General features: G+C 36.9%; 1 protein-coding gene across 5 annotated transcripts in view; it reads right to left on the reverse strand.

Annotated features, from left to right (window-relative positions):
• CHL1 (cell adhesion molecule L1 like) overlaps positions 1–21352 on the reverse strand; it is a 214199-nt gene that overhangs the window by 44648 nt on the left and 148199 nt on the right. For 4 of the 5 annotated variants that reach the window (XM_046668608.1, XM_046668592.1, XM_046668619.1 and 1 more), the window contains 6 exons: positions 20032–20154; positions 18756–18926; positions 17762–17809; positions 15833–15953; positions 11188–11372; positions 5199–5330 (listed from right to left, as the gene is read on the reverse strand). In XM_046668608.1, coding sequence (XP_046524564.1) covers positions 5199–5330; positions 11188–11372; positions 15833–15953; positions 17762–17809; positions 18756–18926; positions 20032–20154 — 780 coding nt within the window. The remainder of the gene's footprint in view (positions 1–5198; positions 5331–11187; positions 11373–15832; positions 15954–17761; positions 17810–18755; positions 18927–20031; positions 20155–21352) is intronic. The other variant, XM_046668627.1, reaches the window with a different exon arrangement.

Raw genomic sequence — 21352 nt, forward strand, 5'->3', positions numbered from 1 at the left:
TTTAGGTCCCATTATGAACTGAACATCTCCTACTCTTGTAAATTTAGGTCCTGGTACCACCCAACATAAATCACAATGTCAACACAGTCTGATCCCCTAACCCATCAACACTGGCTGCTGTTTTCCCCCTTGGCACTTTTGTTCCTCTCTTTCACTTCTCTGCCCTTCTGCAATTTTCAGACATACAATTCATTTCAATTGTCTTGTTTTGCTATTTAACCACTTCAGGTACATAATTCATATATTTCATTTTTCCAGTAAAACTAAACCCTTCTTGAGAGCAGGGGCCAGGTTTCCTACTTTTTGGCAATAAATCCTTCCCCACTCCTGATCCAGGTATAATTCTGGAAATATCTTTTGGAAATGAGAAGACTTAACACTTCTGGTGCATTTATTAAGAGCAAAAGAAGTCTGTTGAATGTGGCACACGCGTCATCTCATTAGTTCTGCTCAGAACCTGCAAGATCAGCACTAATATGGCCATTGTGGAGGTGAGGGATTTCAGAGGAGGTAAATGACATGGCCCATAGCATTGGCCACATTTCTGACCCCAAATCTCATGCCCTTGCTGACACTACAACCAAGCAGTGGAAAGGAAAACATATTCACCAGGAATGTTGAGTGAGGGGCAAAAATGTTAAAATTTTTAGTTTAAATGACATTACAAGATTACAAATAAACCTAATTTCTTTTTTTTATTGTGCCTCCATTATATAAAATAGTGCCCATAATAAATTTGGGGTTATAGAAAACATTGAATACTACATATTAAAATAGAAGAGTTTTCTCATACATCTTTCCCTCTGGGAGTCAGAAATGAATACATTTTTATACTTGACTATGAGCTCCACGGGAGCTGGACTTTCTCTGTGTGTTGTGCACTGGGTCCCCAGTGCCTGAAAAGCAGCTATCATAAAGGAGGCAGTCAGTAAATATTTCCTAGAGTGACTGAAAAACATTTATGTGGGAAGGTATTTTATTCCTGGAAGATCCCTGTGGTAGGCAGAGTAATAGTCCTTAAAAGATGTCCATGTTCTAACCTCTACAACTTGTGAATATTTTATCTTACATGGTAAAAGGGACTATACAGACATGATTAAGGTTAAGGACCCTGAGATAAGGAGATTACCCTGGATTATCCAAGTGGGCCCAATGTAATTACAAGGCTCCTTAATGTCACAGAACCTTTCCTGGCTGTGGCCAGCCAAAGGGAGATGTGGTTATGGAAGAGTGATCAGAAAGAAGAGAGATGCAATGTTGCTGGGTTTGAAGATGGAAGAAGGGAGCCATGAGGCAAGGAATGCAGGTAACCCTCTAGGAGCTGGAAAAGACAAGAAAAGCGATTCTTTCCTAGTGCCTCCAGAAAAGAACACAGCACTGCTGACACTTTCATTTTAGCCCAGTGAGACTTGTGTTAGACTTCTAACTTATACGATTGTAAAATAATAAACGCATACTGTTTAAGCCAGTAACTCTGTGGGAATTTGTTATAGCAACAATAGAAAACTAATATAGTCATGGGTCACTTAATGATGGGGATACGTTCTGAGAAATGCATGGCTAGGCAATTTCATCATTGTGTGAACACCATCGAGTGTACTCACACAAACCTAGATGGTACAGCTTACTATATACCTAAGTTATATGGTACTAATCTTATGGGACCACCATCATACATGTGGTCCATCATTGACTAAAATGTCATTATGCAGCACATGACTATACAATCCTGTAGGACAATTTATCGCTTATCTGTTGAGAATTAGCAAGATAAATAGCTCTTCCAAGTTCCTCAAGCTAGCTGAACTCTTAAAGAATGCTGCAATGGACTGAGTCTCTGATCTGATTCTGTACTCATATACTCTGCATTGAGTTCCAAAAATTTCAGAGTTAGCCTCCTCATCCCCTTTAGTTCTTCTTATATCATCTGTCTCATGGTAAACTCTAAATTAACAGCACATTACAAAAGGAAGAAGTGAAATTATGGCCTCAAGTTTGAGATGAAATACAATTAAACATTGCTCAAAGCTGCCTCTGGGGTAGGAAGGAAAATTGCAAAGTATTGCTGCACTTACAGGAGCTCCCAGGATTCAGGAAAGCCAAGTTCTTTATCAATATCAAACAAAACACACTAGTCCTTACATAAGTTTTCTTTGGTCAGCTCAATGAGCAATAATGCAATATAGCGGGAGAAACTTCAGCTCTCGACTTAATCATTTCTGGGTTCCATTTCTAGCTTTAGATTTACTTGGATTGTGTCCTTAAACAAGGAATGTAACCTTGCAGTTGCCACATCTGCAAACTGTAGAATAAAAAATTCTCTTTCATAGGGCTTGTTAGAATGCTCAGAAATATTGGATGCAAAACATTTGAAAAAGGTTAGGCCTGTCATCAATAATGGTAATCGTTTTGATTTTGAAATATTACGTATGAAGGATATGTAATTGCTAGAACTACAAGCTCAAAGAGATTCCAAATCCTTTAGTCAGCCCACTGTTATCGAACATCCCCATCTATAAGTGGTTAAGAACTGTTTGCAGGGAAGCAAGGGACAGCTATGGTCAAGAGCTGTGGAAACTGCACTGAGCTTGGATCCCAAAGATGTGGCTTTGCTTGTAGGTCTGCCATTATTCAACTGTGCTATCTTGCATAAGTTTATTTTCAGCCTTTACCTCCTCATCCATCCACAAACCTGTTGGCTCTACTTTGGGAATAAATCCAGAACGTAACCGTTACTACTGCCAACCCAGCACTAGACCCCGGTGTCTTTCAGGCAGCTCCTAACCAGAACAGTCATACAGTTGATTCTCCATTCAGAGGCCAGAAAAATCCTTTGTTAATAAGTTGTTTATGTCACTCTTCTGCTCAAAATCCTCCAAAAGCTGCCTATCTTATTCACAATAAAATCCCAAGTCCTTACTCAGGCTTTCACCTTTACAGATCATGTGGCCCCTGCACCTCCTGACTGATCCTATCTCCTAGCACGATTAGCAGACATTTGGTCCCGTCCAAAACATCCATAAGACATTTGGTCCTATCCAAAACGTCCATAAGACATTTGGTCCTGTCCAAAACATCCATGAGCATATTAAGGCCACTCCAAATGCTTTTGGACAGGACCAAATTAAAGGACCTTTTGGCATGGACCAAATGTCTAAGGTAAATTACCACAGAGTCTTACTAGGATTATTTTAAAATAAAATAGCAACTCTAGGTTCTGAACTTCTGTTACACTCACCCCTTAACCAGCTATTTTTCACTTTACCACACTGCAGCACACATTTATGTACTTATTTGTCTATTGACTGTCTCTCTCCACTACAAAGTCAGATTCATGAGAGGAGGTGCTGCTCATTTTATTCATTGCTATCTCCCAAGCAATAAGGCCAGTGCCTGGCACAAAGAAGGCATTCAATAAATATTACTGAATGAATGAATCAACCTGTTAAATATGAATAATTGTATCTCATTTAAAAAGGTTCATTTGGAGATTCAAAGCAATATGTGAATACCCCTCAAAAATAGTCAAATGTCATTCAAATATGCAATTTTATGATTTTATGTTCCAGACAATCTACATTCCTTATTCTAACATCTTTAACATTCTTCAAACAAAAACAGTTTTCATTTCCTGCTGATTTACCTGAAGCCTCATTTTTCATTTCTTTTTCTGTTCTCTAAAGAGATGAAAAAGTCTCAAATATTTGAGGATATTAATAATGAGGGCTAAGGTTTCCTGAGTGCTTGCTATGTGAAAACAATAATAGTAAACAATACTTTAAGAGTGTCCCTCTGCTGAGCATTCTCTGTGTGGTGTTTCCTTTAATACATGAAAGAACCCAGGAGTTGGTACTATTTTCTTCCCCATTTTACTGATAAAGAAAGAGGTTTTAAGAGTCATTAATATGCCCAACCATACAGCTAGTAAATGGTAGAGCCTGGATGCAAACATTACCAGTCTGGCCCCAGAGCTTATAAACTACCCCAATATTCTACAGATAAGCCACTATCCTTGGTGGATAAATGTATTTATCTCAACCAACTACCATTAGCTCTATTTTATAGTTAAAAAAAACTAAAGCTAGGGGAGATTCTGCAAACAGCTCAAGATCCTACAGATAGGAAAGCGCACAGCCTCCATGGGACCCCAGCTCTATGGACCACCGGGACACCTACATGTGTGGGTCTAGGGCAACATGTGTGGGTCTAGTGGAAGCAAAATACATATGTCTCAACACTGCAAATGCTCTAAATCAAGCTAATCGACTGATGAATAAAATTTGTCCTATCCTCCTACTTTAACAAAGACATCCGAAATGACCAGAGCTCTACGTTCAAATTAAGGGTTTTTTTTTTTCTTTTTGCAGAAGATTAGCCCTGAGCTAACATCTGTGCCCATCTTCCTCTATTTTATATGTGGGACACTGCCACGGCCCAAACTCCAGGCCGCCGAAGCAGAGCACAGGAACTTAGCCACTACACCACCAGGCCAGCCCAAATTGGGGATTTTTGAACTTCTTGGAGTTCTAGGCTGCTACATGGTAGAGTTGTGAGCATGGGCCTTCGGCCATGGTCCATCCCCACCTTTCCAGGCCCAGCCCATCTGGGGAGGGCTCAGAGCTGACTGAACAGGGGTATTTTCTGGTCTTGGGTACTAGAGCTTGGTCGAGAGCATGCAGGGAGGCAGAGTAAGGGGCACAGGTTAAGGCTTGGCATGCCTGTTTGGATTTGTGCATTTCTCAAATCATGGAGATCGGCATGATGGGAGGATGGCCAGAGCAGGCCCCTGAACACAGCCGAGCCCAGGGCAGAGGTCTCTGTTGCCTGAGTCTAAGGGAAGTCCTGACTTCTGACCCATGCTCTCAACTACTAGGGCGCTGTAGTTATTTCTTCTCAGGGAGAGGGACAGCAATTCCTCTTCGTCCTTGGATGCATCCTCTTTCCCATGAGTTGCCTTATTTTTTTAAACTTCTTTTTATGTATAATTAATGTAACAGCCAAACGAGTACAAATATTATTTATGGCTTTTCCATAAATTAAATTGCTTAGAAAGACATAATTTCGGATTTTATGGTCAGGTCTGTCTTGCTAATCTAGTCACTTCTCAACTGTTTTACACCTATCCAGGGTGTCTGACCATTAAGCTTCCCAGCAAACCACTGTCTTCAGCATTGCATCACAATTGTATTTTCACTCACTCTCAATTGGGGAGCCATTGACTCTCCACTTGATTGTGGGTTCAGGTTCTCCTTCAGCCTCACATAACAAGATACCACTGCTCCCCGTGCTATACACGCCACTCTGAGGCTTCTTTGTCCAGTGAGGGGGCTCTGGAAATAAAGCGAAGAGCTCATCAGCAATTTTATGTGTCTCAGAACATCCCAAAATGTTAAGGCTTGTATTTCTTCTATGCACCGGCAGATGGCAGCCACAACAAAGTGTTTCACAGAAGCTCTTTTTGGTAAATGTTCTGTAAAGGTAAGCTGGGTGTCTTGTGTGTGTGTGTGTGTGTGTATGTTCTAATTTGGACTCTTAGCCTGTATAACAAAATCAGGATACTAAAAATAGTTATCTACAATCACTGTTTTCCTATACAAGTATCTATCTCATTAGCAGAAAATGAAGGAGGAATATGCAGATTTAAGTTTATTTAGTGCTGGCTACAGCTTATTTTCAAGCAGCAGCAAAGCACCTAAAAATGCTGATACTTAAAAATATATTTTGAGAATTTTTAAATGATATTAAAATGCTCAGCACTTATTTTAAATATTTCTTAATTAATGACTTGATAGCATTTATATATCCATATCTATATCTATCTTTTTATCTAGCTAAAGAATTTGGGAAATGTTATTTCCCAGAGATTTTTTTTTGTAGTGAGAGAGGGAGGGAAGTCTAAAAGCAATTAGGTTATTGCCCTCAAAACAATGGAGGAAAAGATATATTTAAAATAATTGCATTTTTCTATGCCCTAATGCTCTAATATTATAATTCTAAGTGGTGTTTCAGTACAGAATGAGACATTTTTCTTTAGTGCAAACATTACTGTCACATTTTGTCACCCTAAGTATATTACTATGTCAGAAGCGAATAAAAGATTTAGATTAAAGTGTGGATGGTTTGGATAATTTGATTTCAGAGAAAATTGCACAATACCTGCAGGTAGTTATTCCTGTCAAATGTTGCTTGGTTATTTCCCTGAAGACATTTTTGGATTTCCATTTTTAGTCAGAAAGGAAAGTCTTTTAAGATACATATATGTGTAAAATAAAAAATTTAATTTAAACCATTTTCTTAAAGAAAAGGGATAATGTGAAAAGAAAATGCCTATAAATTCACCAAGGAAAACAAAAATACACAAATGACCCCAGCAAGTTCAAGTCCTAGCAGAGAAGGGCCTTTGTAATTATTTCATAGGGTATGGACTTAATTGTTAAAAACCAAGTTAAATATTTGTATTCATAATCTACAGTCTGTAAATATTTAGTTTGAATGCAATAGCTCAAATTGCAAACTGCATATCACTCTCTGAGGCAAAGGGTTTTGTTTTGTGTGTGGGGTGTGTGTGTACATTTTGATATTATCGTTACATTTTTTGGCTTTTCATATAACCAAATAAAATTAAACATTTAAGTTAGAGAAAAAGTTCCACAAACATGAAAATTATCGTATTTACAATAGAAAACTGAGACTATTGCTGTGGAAGCATGTAAAAATAAGGGAGATCATGGGATGTAATGTACAGCACAGTGGCTATAGTTAATAATACTGTATTGTATATTGTACAAACCTGCTAAGAGAGTAGATCTTAAAAGTTTTCATCACGAGAAAAAAAACTGGAACTATGTGTGGTGATGGATGTTAACTAGATGGATGGTGGTGATCATTTTGCAATATACATAAATATCAAATCATTATGTTGTACAATTGAAATTAATATGTTACATGTCAATTATATTTCAATAAAAAATAATAAAATAAAGGAGATCATGTAATGATGACATTTCTCTAAATCTTCATGCATAATAAAATCAAGATTTCTAATTCTCTAAATCTTCATGCATAATAAAATCATGATTTCTATTTCTATTCTCATCTTACAAATTTCATTAGTCCCTTGGTGTCTGTATTAGATCTATCACTGTTAAGTTATCACCTTATTCAACCCTTTCACCTTGCAAATGGAGGGCTGAGGTTTGGAAACATTCTCTAACTTGTCCAGAGTCACCAGGAAAAGAAGCCCCATTTCCTGTTTTTGCCACTGACTGGATCTGCCAATCTATAGGGTGAGCAGCACTGAGGCTTCAAAGTAAATGTGGTGTTATTTCTAATTCATTACTATTTTGTTAATGTGGGCCACAAACAGGATCCGAGGACAAATCGCTTTACCAACTTCCACCTTGTACTTCCAAATCCAAGCTCCTTCAATATCTATTAAGTGACTCAAAAGGTTTTGTGTATTCACTAGGAATCATCACTAAATTTACCTTAACCCTTTTTCGTAAGCTTTCTTTATAAACATTTGGACATTTGTTTTTATGCTTCTCATCCCTTTTCTCCTAGAGAAGTAAGCTGGTTCTGAGCAAAGGCAGACTTTGACATGCAACTTGAGAGAGACTTCAAGCCTGTTTTACTCAGAAATATCTTATTCTTGGGTCTACCATGATGCTGCCCTTACTTCTAGCCCACTATGGGGTCTGTAGTGAGAGCTCCTAGATTAGTGATCTCTAAAGAGCCAGGGCAGAATCTTAGTCTTCCTCTGCTTGGCACAATGAGAACAGACACATGTGGAGTAATTTTGAGTGGAATTAAAATGATTGGTCCCCAAAGACTCCAGTGAAAAATGCGTAGGGAGGAACGAAGTGACCTTGGATGGGAGGGAATCACCGACTTCTAGTCGTTCAGCATCTCATAATTTCATGTCTTAATTGAACATATCTGGCTAGTGGTTAACTTTGTCCACAGAAGAATGCATAGTGAGCCTGAAGTCATGGACTATGGAACAGGAAATTTTTGGTGGTTGAAGTTAGAGTAGAGGCTTCCAGGGACAGAGAACAAACAGATGCTTTCCAACGCTATTCCTGAAGGTTAAGATCTAGCTGAAAGGTTGGGAAAAAAGCTCAAGAGAGAGGAAGGAATGGTTCAAATGAAAAATTCTGAGAGAAAACACCATCACTGAATCCAATTCTTTCATCTATTATCCTAAGATATATGGTAACAGATGAAAACTACTTACGTTGAAAGTTTACTCATTTGGTCATAATTGTAAACTTAAAAATAAGATGATAAATTTCTCACGCTGCTGAAAACTGAGATGCAAATATCTGAACATTTAGAATATATTAAAACAAGCTAAGTAGACATGTTTATCACTAGAAGGAAAACAAAATAAAAGAGGAAATTTAGCGCCTATAAAACATGCAACACAGAGGTTACTTTCTTAGTAAGAGATTCCTATTAAATATCTATATTCTAATAAATCAAAAATGGTTAGGTTCACCAAGCTTAGACATAATTGTAACTTCTTAGAAATAGATTTGTTATTTGAAAATGAGGTTTTCTTAAGTATATTACATCTCAGTTCATGACATCCTTTTAAAATGCAAAACAATTATGGGTATATAACTATGTATAAATACTTTCCTATTCCACTTACTAAAATTCAAAAGGCTTAAAGTATTAAAAAATTTCACACATGAACACTGTTGGTGGGAGTTTATTTTTAATCAGTTGAAATGTGATTGTGGTCATATTTGATTTCTGGATTTACAATATTTTATATGCCATTTTATAAATCTCTTTATACTTAATGTGTAATATTTATATCATGCACACTTAGAAAGGATAGTTGTGCTTAGTCAAGACATCCTGGCTATTTTCGCTTATACATATTATAGGATTTGAAGATGTAGCTTGTTTTCATATTTAGGATGTTGTTTGCTTAAATCACAGAATTTGATTTTGTTGAGTAATAAAGAATAAATATCACATAAAGAGAGAATACAATAGAATAGATGCTTTTACTTAAGCACAACAGTGTTTTCAGAACAGACTAGATTTTCAAAGTTCACAGTAGCACTGCTCTTTTCCCGTATGACTAATCCTTGTTATTTAATTTGAGTTTCTAAGAAAGAAACAAAAAAAGGGAAAGAAGGTGCAAGAAGGCAGAAGACAACTGAATAAAAGTGAACTCATCCATCCACATGATTAATGAAGGCTATATTTACTGCTTTCACACTTAAAAAAAAAGACTTTTTGAGCTCAATGTGCTTTTCACTTGTCTGTGTGAAGAGAAACTCCTAAAATATACAATTGAGGGCACATTTAGTAGTTTCTCATTAAGGGGAAAGGATTAAATGTTCCTCATAAAAACATTATTTACATCTCAATAGTGCTAATAGCTGTTTTATGAATAGTGAGGGCAATTTCTTCAGGAAATCTATATTCCTTTGGAGTCCTATAGTCAACATTTTAAATTGCATAATTAATTTTACATCCTTGATTTTTTACTTTTGCAATCCTTGCAATTCTTTTGAAGGCTTCAGTCTTATAGTCAAGAAGACTGTGGCCAGATTGTTAAAATATTCAGCTCCCGTAGCAATGCTCCAGCCATCTGGAAGGATTTCTGATAGTCAGCAACTTGAGGTAGGGGCAGCTAACAATTAGACATGTCTGGTTCGTGGGTTTGTGTCTGTGCTGGGGTGGGGGCAGGGGGGTCAAAAAAAATCCCTGTTGCACAGCATAGCCAAATTACATAGAAGCACAAAATGATAACTAAAAATAAAGATAAAATAAATCTCTCAAACTCCTCTTCTCTGAATTTCTTTGTAAATAATTTCATGTCAGAGGAATATATCACTGTTGGCAGACGTTGATATTTATGCATAATATTGGACTTTCTTCTATGTAAGTTTTGCCTTTGTTAAACCAAGGAAAATGATATTTTCATCTTTGGTTTTCTATTCGTCCTAACTTAACTAATCATGCACATTGTGGGAAAGGTCTTGGACACAGCGTGACTAAAACAATTATCTTAACATTTACCTGTAAGTGGAATTTGTGTCAGAGTCTTCATTTTTTCTCCATTGATTAAAATAGTGGGCCCTACTTAGGAGCTCCTCGTGTGAATTGAAGCTTTAAGAGGTGAACTCTATTGGAATATGAATGGGAGCTCTACAGCACCAGTTCACTGCATGGAGCCAGGAAAGAGACAATTCCTTTCAATAGTTAAGTCTACATAGCACTAAATAAGCACAAATGCAGTAATCATTCCATTAATTTGATCAATACAGTCAACCAAACCAGACATAGGAGACCTCAGTGTGATCACACCCAGAGAAAATGGTCTGCATCAATCAAATTCACAGAATGACTAGGTAACCTTTACTTCTGCCAAGCAGGCCCAGCCCCAATATCTACATTTTGCGGCTCCCATTTTTTTCAAATGATGACATCATTGTCTACTTATTTCTATAAATACAACAAACAATAGCCAAACCTCTATTGATCAAAAGGCTTGGGTTTACAGAGAGATGACTTGAAGATAATGTCTTTTGCATCTTTTGATAGAGAATTAATATTTATATCCTACAGTCTGTTCTTTCCCCATAAGTAACATATTGAACGTCATCTGAACCTAAGATATGGACAAAAAAAAACGTGTCTAGGAAAGCGTTAAGACAACAATTTGTCTGACTCCTTCATTTCATTGCTGAAGAAACTGACGTACAGAAAAGTGAAGTATATTGATCAGGGACACAGCAAGTTAATGACAGAACTGGGAAACAAAGTCCAAGCTTTCTTCCAGGCCCATCGTAATACTTTCTTCCATCATAATGCCTGCTTCTTTTATGATTTAATATTATACAGTGTCATACATATGTTACAATAAAAATTATCTCACAATACGATGATATAGGAGACTAGGTTGAATGACTATTCGAACAAGTCATTGAAGTCATCCTTAACACGATCATTTCCTTTGTCCGTTCCATGTGGTTTTGTAAGGTAAATGAGAAACCTGATTAGTTGAATTGTAATATAACCCAGTCAGTGCCCATTCTTCAATTAAAAGTTGAAAGGGCTTACTTGTTTTAATACATATGCTTTAGAGGCAAAGATCCACTATACGTATGCATTCACTTTTTTTTTAAGTAGAAGAAAAGTAAATCAACATGGGGAATGTACCTTCTACTGTAATATGAAAATCATGAGTCGCTGAACCCAAGAAATTGTTGGCTGTGCAGCGATAAATTCCTTTGTCCCGGTAGGAGACATTCTCTATCTTCAAAGTCTTGCCATAATTTTCTTTTGTTTCTCTTCCCTTTGGTAAATCACCACCCAATTTGTTCCAATCAACCTGTGGAGTTGGTCTGCAAGACAATAAATAAATGATAAACATTTTTTAAGTTACAAAATAAAACGTAAAGAAACGCACAGGACACATCCCTTATCATGTTGCTTTTACGTACGCACTCGGACTTCCTCTGAATAGCGTCAGCCTTCCCAGTGCACAGACCTGCACAGCACCATCAGTGGCGAACATCAGGATCAAGTCCCTTTCGTTGCAAGCTCCTTTAATAGTCTGCTTCCTCGGAAATCTTCTATTTCCTCTATTAAGAGGGCTAACTACAAGTAAGTGCTGAATAGCTGTGGCTAGATGAAGGGTGGATAATTGGACCCATAGAAACATAGAAGATATTTTTCAAGTGGGAAATCTCCCTGTGGGTGGTTCGAAGTGGCCAGAAATAACAGCCCTCTTCCCCATATGAGTTTGAAAAATACGATAAAGTCAGACACAACAGTCAGCAGAGGGAAGCTGTGAGATCCCCTTTTAATCCCAGTGAAGCTGATATTGCAGAATGGAGTCAAATATGTTGGCTGGACCTAGAAACAGAGTATTTTAGGGCAAGGGGGCTCTGCAGCACAGACATTGCTGCCCAGGCGGCTTCTCATTCTATTGAGAAACAGAAGAAAAAGGAATGCACCGTATCTCCCTTGCTTAGAAAGATGCGATCACCCAATCAGAACAAACAAATGAAAAAAGCAAAAACAAAACAAAAGCCAAACCGATAACCTGTCATACACCAAGAGGATAACTTTCTCCGCCTTAGTAGGGACAAAAACGAGTGAGGAATCAAGCCAGCTGGGTTTAAGAAAAATCCTGTCCCATGAAAGCAGACAAGTGGAGAAGTAGTGCTTTCTATGATTTAAATCTTGTGATTTAAAGATTATGTGGAAGGCAGTGAGGACTGATTTTAATTGATGAATGATGTTTTTTTCTCCTCTCTAGTTGGGTCATATGATTGAGTGGAAGAAACTTAATTTCGGTATTTTTATTGATGCCGCTTTTTCTTTCTCATCATATTTCTTATTATTAATAGTTGTAAGTTATTGAGTATGTTCCAAAACTGGGCATTATTATCATTTTACCAGTGAGAATTCTGAAGCTCCAAGAAGTTAGTTAATTTGCTTAAGATCACTGGGGTAATAAATGATATACTAAGAATTAAATTTGTCTGTCTCTAAACTTGTTCTTTTTGTCAATGTGTTCTATTATATTTGTACCTTTTCCATCCTATTTTTCCTTCTTAACTGTGTATTCTTGGAATATATGCTTGTAGCCAAATTAATTAGTTATGAGTTAATAATTGAACAATTACCTCATATTGTTTGAGTCAATTATCTCAAATTGTTTGTATTGATAGGTAGTGGTTAAAACAAGTCAGTTATTATGCAAAAAAAATGTTGGAGGTAAAGATGAAGGTCCATTAATTTACACACATCCACTCTCTTCCCCTGCTCTCAAGGCCCAAGTGCGTGCCTGCCTCACAATCCGGAACCACTACCTTATATTTTACCAGGCTTAGAGCACACGGCACACTTCGGTAGGAAATAGTAATGATGCTCAGACACGCAGTTATGAGAGGGTATTAGCTATTAGCTTCCTGAGGGCACCACCTAACAGAATGCATAACCCAAGTCTCCTAACCGCTTGCCTTTCATTCCATCTGTCAAAACGGCAATTTGCCAAATTACAGGCTGCTCTGGACCTTACTTGCTCCCAAACAGGAGTTTTTCATGAGTCTATGCTTTAATAGTGCAAGCAACTCATTTTTGCAAGATTTATTTTTGTCAGTCCTCAAAAACTAGTCTAATCCCCTACTACCTATCCTTTAGAAGAAGAGAATACAATGATTATCTATAAGTATCAGGTGAACATGAGACATAATTTATTTAAAGACATAGCTGTACCATTGCAAGAATGTCTAGCTATAGTCTTGCCACATTTTTTTCCTCTTTTTTCTTAATTCAAGGAACATTTACTAACAGCATTTGAGCAATGAAACCTTGAGGGAAAATATACCATTTAATCCATTTTTATACACAAATATACACTATCTCATAATCTCAAACTTCTGTTCAGGTCCTGTCCAGCCAACTTTTATGCCTATACTTCCCTTGCCTACAATGTAGTATCTTGCAATAGAATGATACCTAGCTTAAAATCATGAATTTACAAAACAGAGAGAAAGCAGTCAGCAGAGGGAAGGCACCATATCCTCTTTCATCCTAACGAAGCTTTCACAAAGTGTGAACTGGTTCACAAACACACTCTTTCCACTGAGGAACTAACTGTCTGCACTACTTCCAGAGAACGAACACCTTTCTCTTCTGAACAAGATTCACAATATCGTTTCAACGATTCACAACTTCTACCTCAGTTCCAGAAGCCATAGAATCTAAACTCCTCGACAGTAGTTTCGCTGTGCAAGTTTCCTGTTTTAATTAATAGTATCAACATTTTCATTATTACTAAGCATTTACTGAAATATCTACTATACGCCAGTTCTTCAGATTCAGAGAAATTGCCATACTTTGTCCCTCCCCTGTAACTGAACAGCACAGTTCCTTCGGTTGAAACATGCTGAGGTAAGTTAAATTAGAGGTCGCCTAAGGTTCTGGAGACAGACAGGATGGATTCCCAGCTCCACTTCACACTAAGCTTGGAGAAGTGAATTCAAACCCCTGGCTTCATTTACCTAATTTGCAGATGAGACTAGTAATAGCCATGAAATGTGGTGAGGACAAAATGAGCTAATGTACAGAAAGTGCAAAACATAGTATCTGACACATAATAAAGAGCGCAATGTCTCAGTTATAATTATTTTTGTTACTGCAGAATGTTTATGGTTTAAGAATTTGTTAGAAAATTTTTTTAAAGTATTCTAAAAATTTGGCAATGTATCACCTTCATCTGAAAGAGGACCAGATCAGATAGGATTGCCCAACACAAACCCAGTAGGAGTAAGAAGAAACCATTTCAGGTGAAAACCCTTCTGACAATGCACCAGGAATCTTCATGTCCCAAGGACAACAGATAGTTATCTCCACTGTCTTTTTATATACTGCTTCATGACATGGCATCTTCTAAAAAGCACATGAGAGCATTTCTACTATTTTGAAGACAAGCCAGGCAGCTGCCAGCCAACTCAAGAGAGAAATTATGGCATGTATGGGGAACAAGAAAAGAGAATTACTGAAATGCTCGCCATGCCCAAAGAGTCAACCAAGAACACTGATGAATCCTGAAAGAATCTAATTTGTACCACTGTAAACACATATGAAGAAGAACAATAGAGCAGGTGGTTACCATCATGATTCAAACCAACCCTGCGGCTTTCATCTTCTCACATAATTCAGAGACCGGACTTCCCAAACAGAGGCCATGTCACAGCACATCTAATTTATGTGAATACACTTTGGCGGATATGCACCCTGAATATTTTTGCTGGTGAAAGAGAAATTTTGCTTGAAGGAGAAATTTACAAAGCTTAGGGGTTGTAAATCCATTAAAATCTGCTCCTTTTCTTCATAATTCGGTTTAAAACTACTCATTAGGAATATATACTGAACTACTAATGAACACAATTTTTCAAATTTCAGATGCAAGTCCTCCAACCAGACTCCTAGCCATATGGAGTTTGGTTAGTGGCTTAGAATTTGCAAACCCTTCAAACTGATCAGCCTGATCACTGTAATCAGGCTTACAAACTGATTATGCAAACTCAGGTACTGGGAATGTGCGATGTATTTTCCCATGGTATTCCCAACAGTAGGAATCCACATTTGATGGTAAGCAAGGAGGGATGGGGGTAGGAAAAAGGCAAACTTGTATGACCAAGTATTAAATAAAATGGTTCTTGTTTACATAGACTTATGAGAGTTATTCAATAAATGTAGCAATTTTAAGAGGTGACCAAGTGAAGTTTCCTTAGGGTTTCTTTGGAGGATGTGGAAATGTGCATTGCTTTTTCAGATGTGAAAAAGTTCAGTTAATTATATTTTGATGGGAAATTCTCTTAAATTACATGGTCTGGACCTCCTTGTGTGCAAAGGCAGCAGGGTGAAATAATAGATAAATAGAGCTCCTTGGAACCTGAAAAAGGAGCAGAGCTCATAGCATAACAAGCAGGAGTGGGACAAGCATCAGAGACATAAAAACCCGGCACCAATAGCAAAAGGCTGACTACTAACAACCTCATGCTCTAAGGATAGCATCCCCCTATTGACTCAGCTAAGGAGAATGTTGTCATTGTCACCTCCATTCACACTACCACAAATTGACAGAGCGATCTAATTATACATCAGTCTCAGTCACAGCCTGAAATCTGTAGAGTGAAGTGCAAATTGCTTCCTCCAGAAATGTAGTAACAGGATATTTTTTTTAAGAAATCATTTTAAAACGTGTCTGCAAGCACATGCTTATGTTACACCTTATTCTTTATAGAACTGGCTGGACAAAGTCAGGCACAGGGGTCAAGTTACTCACAGGCCTTCGGCAAAACACTCAAGCAGTAGGGTTTCTCCTTTGAGGATGATAAGTGAAGATTCACCGCCACTCTGAGGAGGAGGCAACAGCAGTCTGGGCTTTCTTTGCTTGATTGAATTTGCTATAAAACAGAACACAAAAACTCATATTTTTTCAAACTAAAAGAGTTAAAATTCTTTGGCACTAAATCTCTCTTAAAACATACTTAAACATATGTATCTATGAGTATGTGTATATTTATATATATATATATATCTGTGTATATGTATGTATTTATATATACACACACACACTTCACACATTTTAATACATTTCCATTTAAATAGACTCCCCTCTTGCCATGAAGCATGGATTGTCCCTCAGATTCATTAACTAAGGGTAGCACCAAGTTTTATGAAGGTTATGATTTAAACCACATCTTCAAATTCAGAAGCTCAAACATGGTTCAAGATAATTAATTTCTTGATGAAAGCCCCTAAGTTAATTGATAGCCTATGATTTTATATTCTATCCTTTAGTCATACCTGGTCATGTTTGATGGCTGTGTACTTTTATTTAATTTAATATGCCTAAATATTTGATAATATTCTTTTTACAATACAGCTTCCTGGGCCCTGAACCCAGAAATTCTGATTCAGGAAGCCTCTGGTGGACATCAACCATCTACGAACTTATCAAGCTCTTCAGGTGACTCTACTTAAAGTCTCAGCCCCTCAAAGATAATCACTCTTGTAGGGGATGATCAGCAAGCACAGCCACTAACTGCATATGGAAATGTCCCATTTCTTGTGTTTTTAAGAATACTTTTCAAACACAAGGGCAAATTAGGAGACTTTCATTTTCAATGCACATTCTGATTTCATTTCCAAATGTTCACAAAATTGTTTTCTGCATCCAATGTCAATGTGATTGGACATGATATGAAAAGAGTAAACAGCTGACATTCTGTTATAAGAGTAGGGGAATGAAAGGATGCAAGTAGCAGAGTATCCCTTGCTATAGCTTCCTTACAAGTGTTCATTTATTGAAAGGTAATTTTTGAACATGCACTATGCGCAATGACGTTTATTGAGTGCTGTGAAGATACAATATATATGTTTGAGCTATTGACCTCAAAATAATGTTGAGGACGTATGCTTAATCAGTCCACCTTCAAACTGAGGGTGCACCAAGAGGAGTTGCCATCCAGTCCTGTGATGTTGTGAGTGTATTAGATATCTAAGATAGGTCATTGGTCCCAATGATAGAAGGGATATTTGTTGCACTCATGTAAATGATTCTTCTCACTACAGAGAAACAGCCTATTATATCATTCAGGTTTACTCAGCCATCTTCCACAGAATACTAGCTCTGGTGGATGTTCTATGGGAAAAAATTTAAAAGATTTCATAACAGATGAGTTTGGAAAATGCTGCAAACTATATTTTTTTCTCAGAGAGTCAAAACGGACAACTGCATATTAAGTATTCTGAGAAACTTACAAGAAAAAATTTTAACTTTCTTAAGCCCAGTGCTTTCTCAACTTCTGTTGACACACAACCATTTCTTTTTCCTTTCTTTGTGTAACAACTATCATCCAAAATGTTTACCAACCATCAGAGACATTTTGGAAAACCCAAAATAATTACTTCAGTAAAGATATATAGGTATATATTACATATATGTGTGTCTATTATATATGTTAATTATATCATATATAAATATAAAGTTACATTATATAGTTATCTATTTATAAATATCACTCATTTTGCATATGTTTAAGAGGGAGGGAGGCAATGTAACCCTATATGCTAAGGGGTTTTCCTTAACCAAAATAATAGTATTTTAATAAACTCATGAAGGTATTAAAGAAAAAATTCAAATTCTGAGATGACAATGAGCTACTAATGGTGAAAATAAATGCCAACACTCTATATGTGATCAACTTACCCTTGGAACCAATTTCTGTGGATGAACTGGAGTCATTAACATGCTTTACTGAAATAAAAAAAAATGGAAGAAAAAAACTCACAAACATAATGGTAGATGCTAATACCAATAAAGAATGAAAGTCATATTTTTCTCTTAGGAAAATTACAAATGAGGTATAACCATGCTTCACTAGAACATCATCTTTGGGGATACAGTTGAAAAAATAATTATAATGAGCTTAATTTGGAACTACCACAGATAATTCCAGGTGGAGAGGATACAAATTATAGCTCCATTAAAGAGAATTGAGGCTGCTGAAAGGATGCTATAGTGAAGCCCTGGCATGGTGTAGCTACACATAACAATGAAAAAAAATCACAAACCAAATTAGACAATGGAATGGTAATGCCAACTTTTGACTCTAGGAGAGCCAATTATTCAGTCAATGAACTGTTGGGGATTATCTCTGCCCTTTGAAACTTATGGTTCTTTCTCCCACTAACGACTTTTTCACATTTGGGAACCCAGACTGGCGTCTGCAGAATCAAGTAGGGAAGAGAAGCAATTCAAACAACTGTGCCAATTTGAGGACAAAAACGCATGGTGTGATAAAAATTGTAATGTTGTGTCTTTTTGCTTTTGACTGTTATTTTCTCCCACATTTTCAGCCTGCTGATTTATCCAAGATCACAGTGAATCAAAGCCTGAGATCTGCTTAGAAAACTCTGGAATTTTTTTGTGTATTTCACCCACCGAAAATGACTAGATCCTGCAGACGTCAAATGAAATACATTTGTACTGTGAATTGAGATTTGATTTTCTGGCTGTGAGAGACAGAGCTACTGTAGATCTGTAGCTGCAGATGTCTCTTTCATCTGAATGAATTCTCTAGAGTTGAACTAAACAATGGTGGAGAATACCAACCCAGCTCTAACTGGCTTTGGCCAGAATGAAATTATAGACACATTTGTATTCAGCATTCGTGATGAAACAATAAATTATTTGGACTTACAACTGTTAACTGTTAGTTTCATTGGCATTTTCTGCACAATAGTCCTTAATCTTGGAAATGCAGCAAAGCAACAGTAATCATTTCGACTGTCTTTTTCTTCCACATTTGCGAAGTACAAATCTCCCTTTTGGCTCATGTATACTCTTTCATCTTGTTCAATGTGTTCTAATTCTGGAAAGAAATATCTTGTCATTAAAAGGGGTAGTTGTTTCTTATTGTGCCTCATCTCCCTTTTTCATTTTCATTTCTTTTATATTATTTCATTTTATTTTATTTTTCATGTCTGTTCTTCCTGTTCTTCTCAAGTTTGGTCTTACTGTAGGAGCAATGAGTGTGCAAGAAGTAAAAAACAAACAACAACAAAACTCCTGGGAGAAAGCTTTTCACCATCAACCAAACAAGTCTACTGGTGGACAACCAGTCTGTGTATTCTAGCTCTCTTTACTATCTAGGACTCTACTTCTGCTCAATGGGTGTGTACTGGCTTATTTGAAAATTGGTCCAATTCAAATAACGGCCTAATTATTACTTTTATTTTCTTACAATCGTATTTCTTTAAAACATATCTCCCCAAAAGTTGTATATGATATATTAATCTCTCTTTTCTGGATGCAGCCTGGAAAGTTCTAGGGTAAATGGAGTCTGGAACATTTGGCTGCAGCCAAGAATAGCTTCTTTTTCTTGCTTCTGAGTACTGTACAAATATTATCATTTTTCTGTCTGAGCCACAATGAGAAAATATTTAGGGAGCACTATTAAGGAACATGCCAGAAGTGGGCTTTACAAGAAGCTGGAATTTCAACTTGAGAGTTAGTAAAAATTTTTAGCAAATTAAACACAAAGCTTAATACTAATTTCTCTGTGGGTCACTGTGTGTAGCGGGTGGAACATTATTAAAATAGAAATATAAAGATAGCAACACATACACAAGCCATCCTCAAGTTTAACATGCAAAATATCTCAAAGGTAAGTGAGCTGTTTGGATTATAGAAAGTATTTTCTTCATGGACATACTTTATCATATCAATAGCCTCTACTCTTTTCAGATATGATAAAATCAAGAGATATATTTAGTGATTTTCTAGGGTTTTCATGTACACGCTTAAGTATATATTCAGGACTTAGAGGAGACTATTGATGGATTTAATTTTTAAAATCTATTTGATTCCACATTGATAACCTTGTATTAATTTTTTATCTTTGGTTTTAGTATGCTATCTGACATGATGCAGGAAATTAAAATGTCCCGCTATTGATGGAAGCGAATGTTACTTACCAATATTCATCCAGTAAATGTGTAAAGGTGGGAGGCCTTTGGGAGGGTTGCACGGGAGGACAATTGCATCCCCCTCCTCCACTTCCAGAGGCTCAATTTTTTCTTTGGGGAATTTTGGAACATCTGGTATAAAAATCATTTTAAGACGTTATTTTAAAATTAACTTTTATTGTCATAAGTAATATCTTAATGCATTCCTCTTTTTAAAAATCAGAGCATTTTAATAAATTCAACACCCCAAATCTTGGTTCCCTTATCTCCCCTACACAGGTAAATACTGGTAAGAATCTGGAGTCCATCCTTACATAACTTTAAAAATACTTCTGCATTTTGTAATGTGGACAACAAATATTTTCGCTATGTGACATCAATAAGGGAACAATATGCTTGTGCATATTTCTATGCAGAGAGGTAAGCCCTGAGTCACAGGATTTGTTCATTTGAAGTTTTGATAGATGTGAAATCTTTGTTCTCCAAACACTGTGATTTGTTTTTAGGCAGAGACATTTCTCTGTCTCTTGTTTTATTGTGAAGCCGTTGAATGGGATTGGCAAATATTCCATTCAGAGCATTAACCAACCTAAATAAAAAAATTCAAAGCCCATGTGGGGAAAATGGTATGTATACAAAAAGCCAAACATGAACACTTGAAATTGTGAAGAGAGCCATCCACATTGAAATCACTCCCAGTAAATAAAATTGTAAGGTATTTTCTTTTTTCCTTTGGCGGGGGGCGGGGGGTGAGGAAGATTCACCCTGAGCTATAATCTGTTTCAATCTTGTTCTTCTTTTTTTTTCTTTGCTTGAGGAAGATTAGCCCTGAGATAACATCTGTGCTGATCTTCCTCCACTTTGTACGTGGGGTGCCTCCATAGCATGACTGATGAGTGGAGTAGGTCCATGCCCAAGATCCGAACCGTGAACCCGAGCCTCCGAAGCAGAGGGCATGGAACTTTAACCACTTGGTCATGGGGCCGGCCCACTGAAATTGCAAATGAAATGGAACTGATGTAGGAGAGGAGACTGCGCGATATTTCAAGGTATTGTTTCTTTCCCGTGCTGGATTCAGTTTCCTAAAAGAGCAACTCAGTTACAATGGTAATAAAAGTTGGAATTGTGCAGAATTTGAAATCCAGCAGTAATATTGGATATTTTCATGAAATTATTTATAAAATAGTTTTAAGAATATTCGAAATGTACTCTGCCTGAACATTACATTGGTATCTTTCAACTTTGTTCGGGGAATTTGCATTATAGAATCACACAGGCTCTTATGGAAGAGAAGACCATTAAAAAGGTATTTACAATATTCCTGACTTGA

The sequence above is a fragment of the Equus quagga genome, chromosome 1 (assembly GCF_021613505.1).
Source record: "Equus quagga isolate Etosha38 chromosome 1, UCLA_HA_Equagga_1.0, whole genome shotgun sequence".
Taxonomy (NCBI): Eukaryota; Metazoa; Chordata; class Mammalia; order Perissodactyla; family Equidae; genus Equus; species Equus quagga.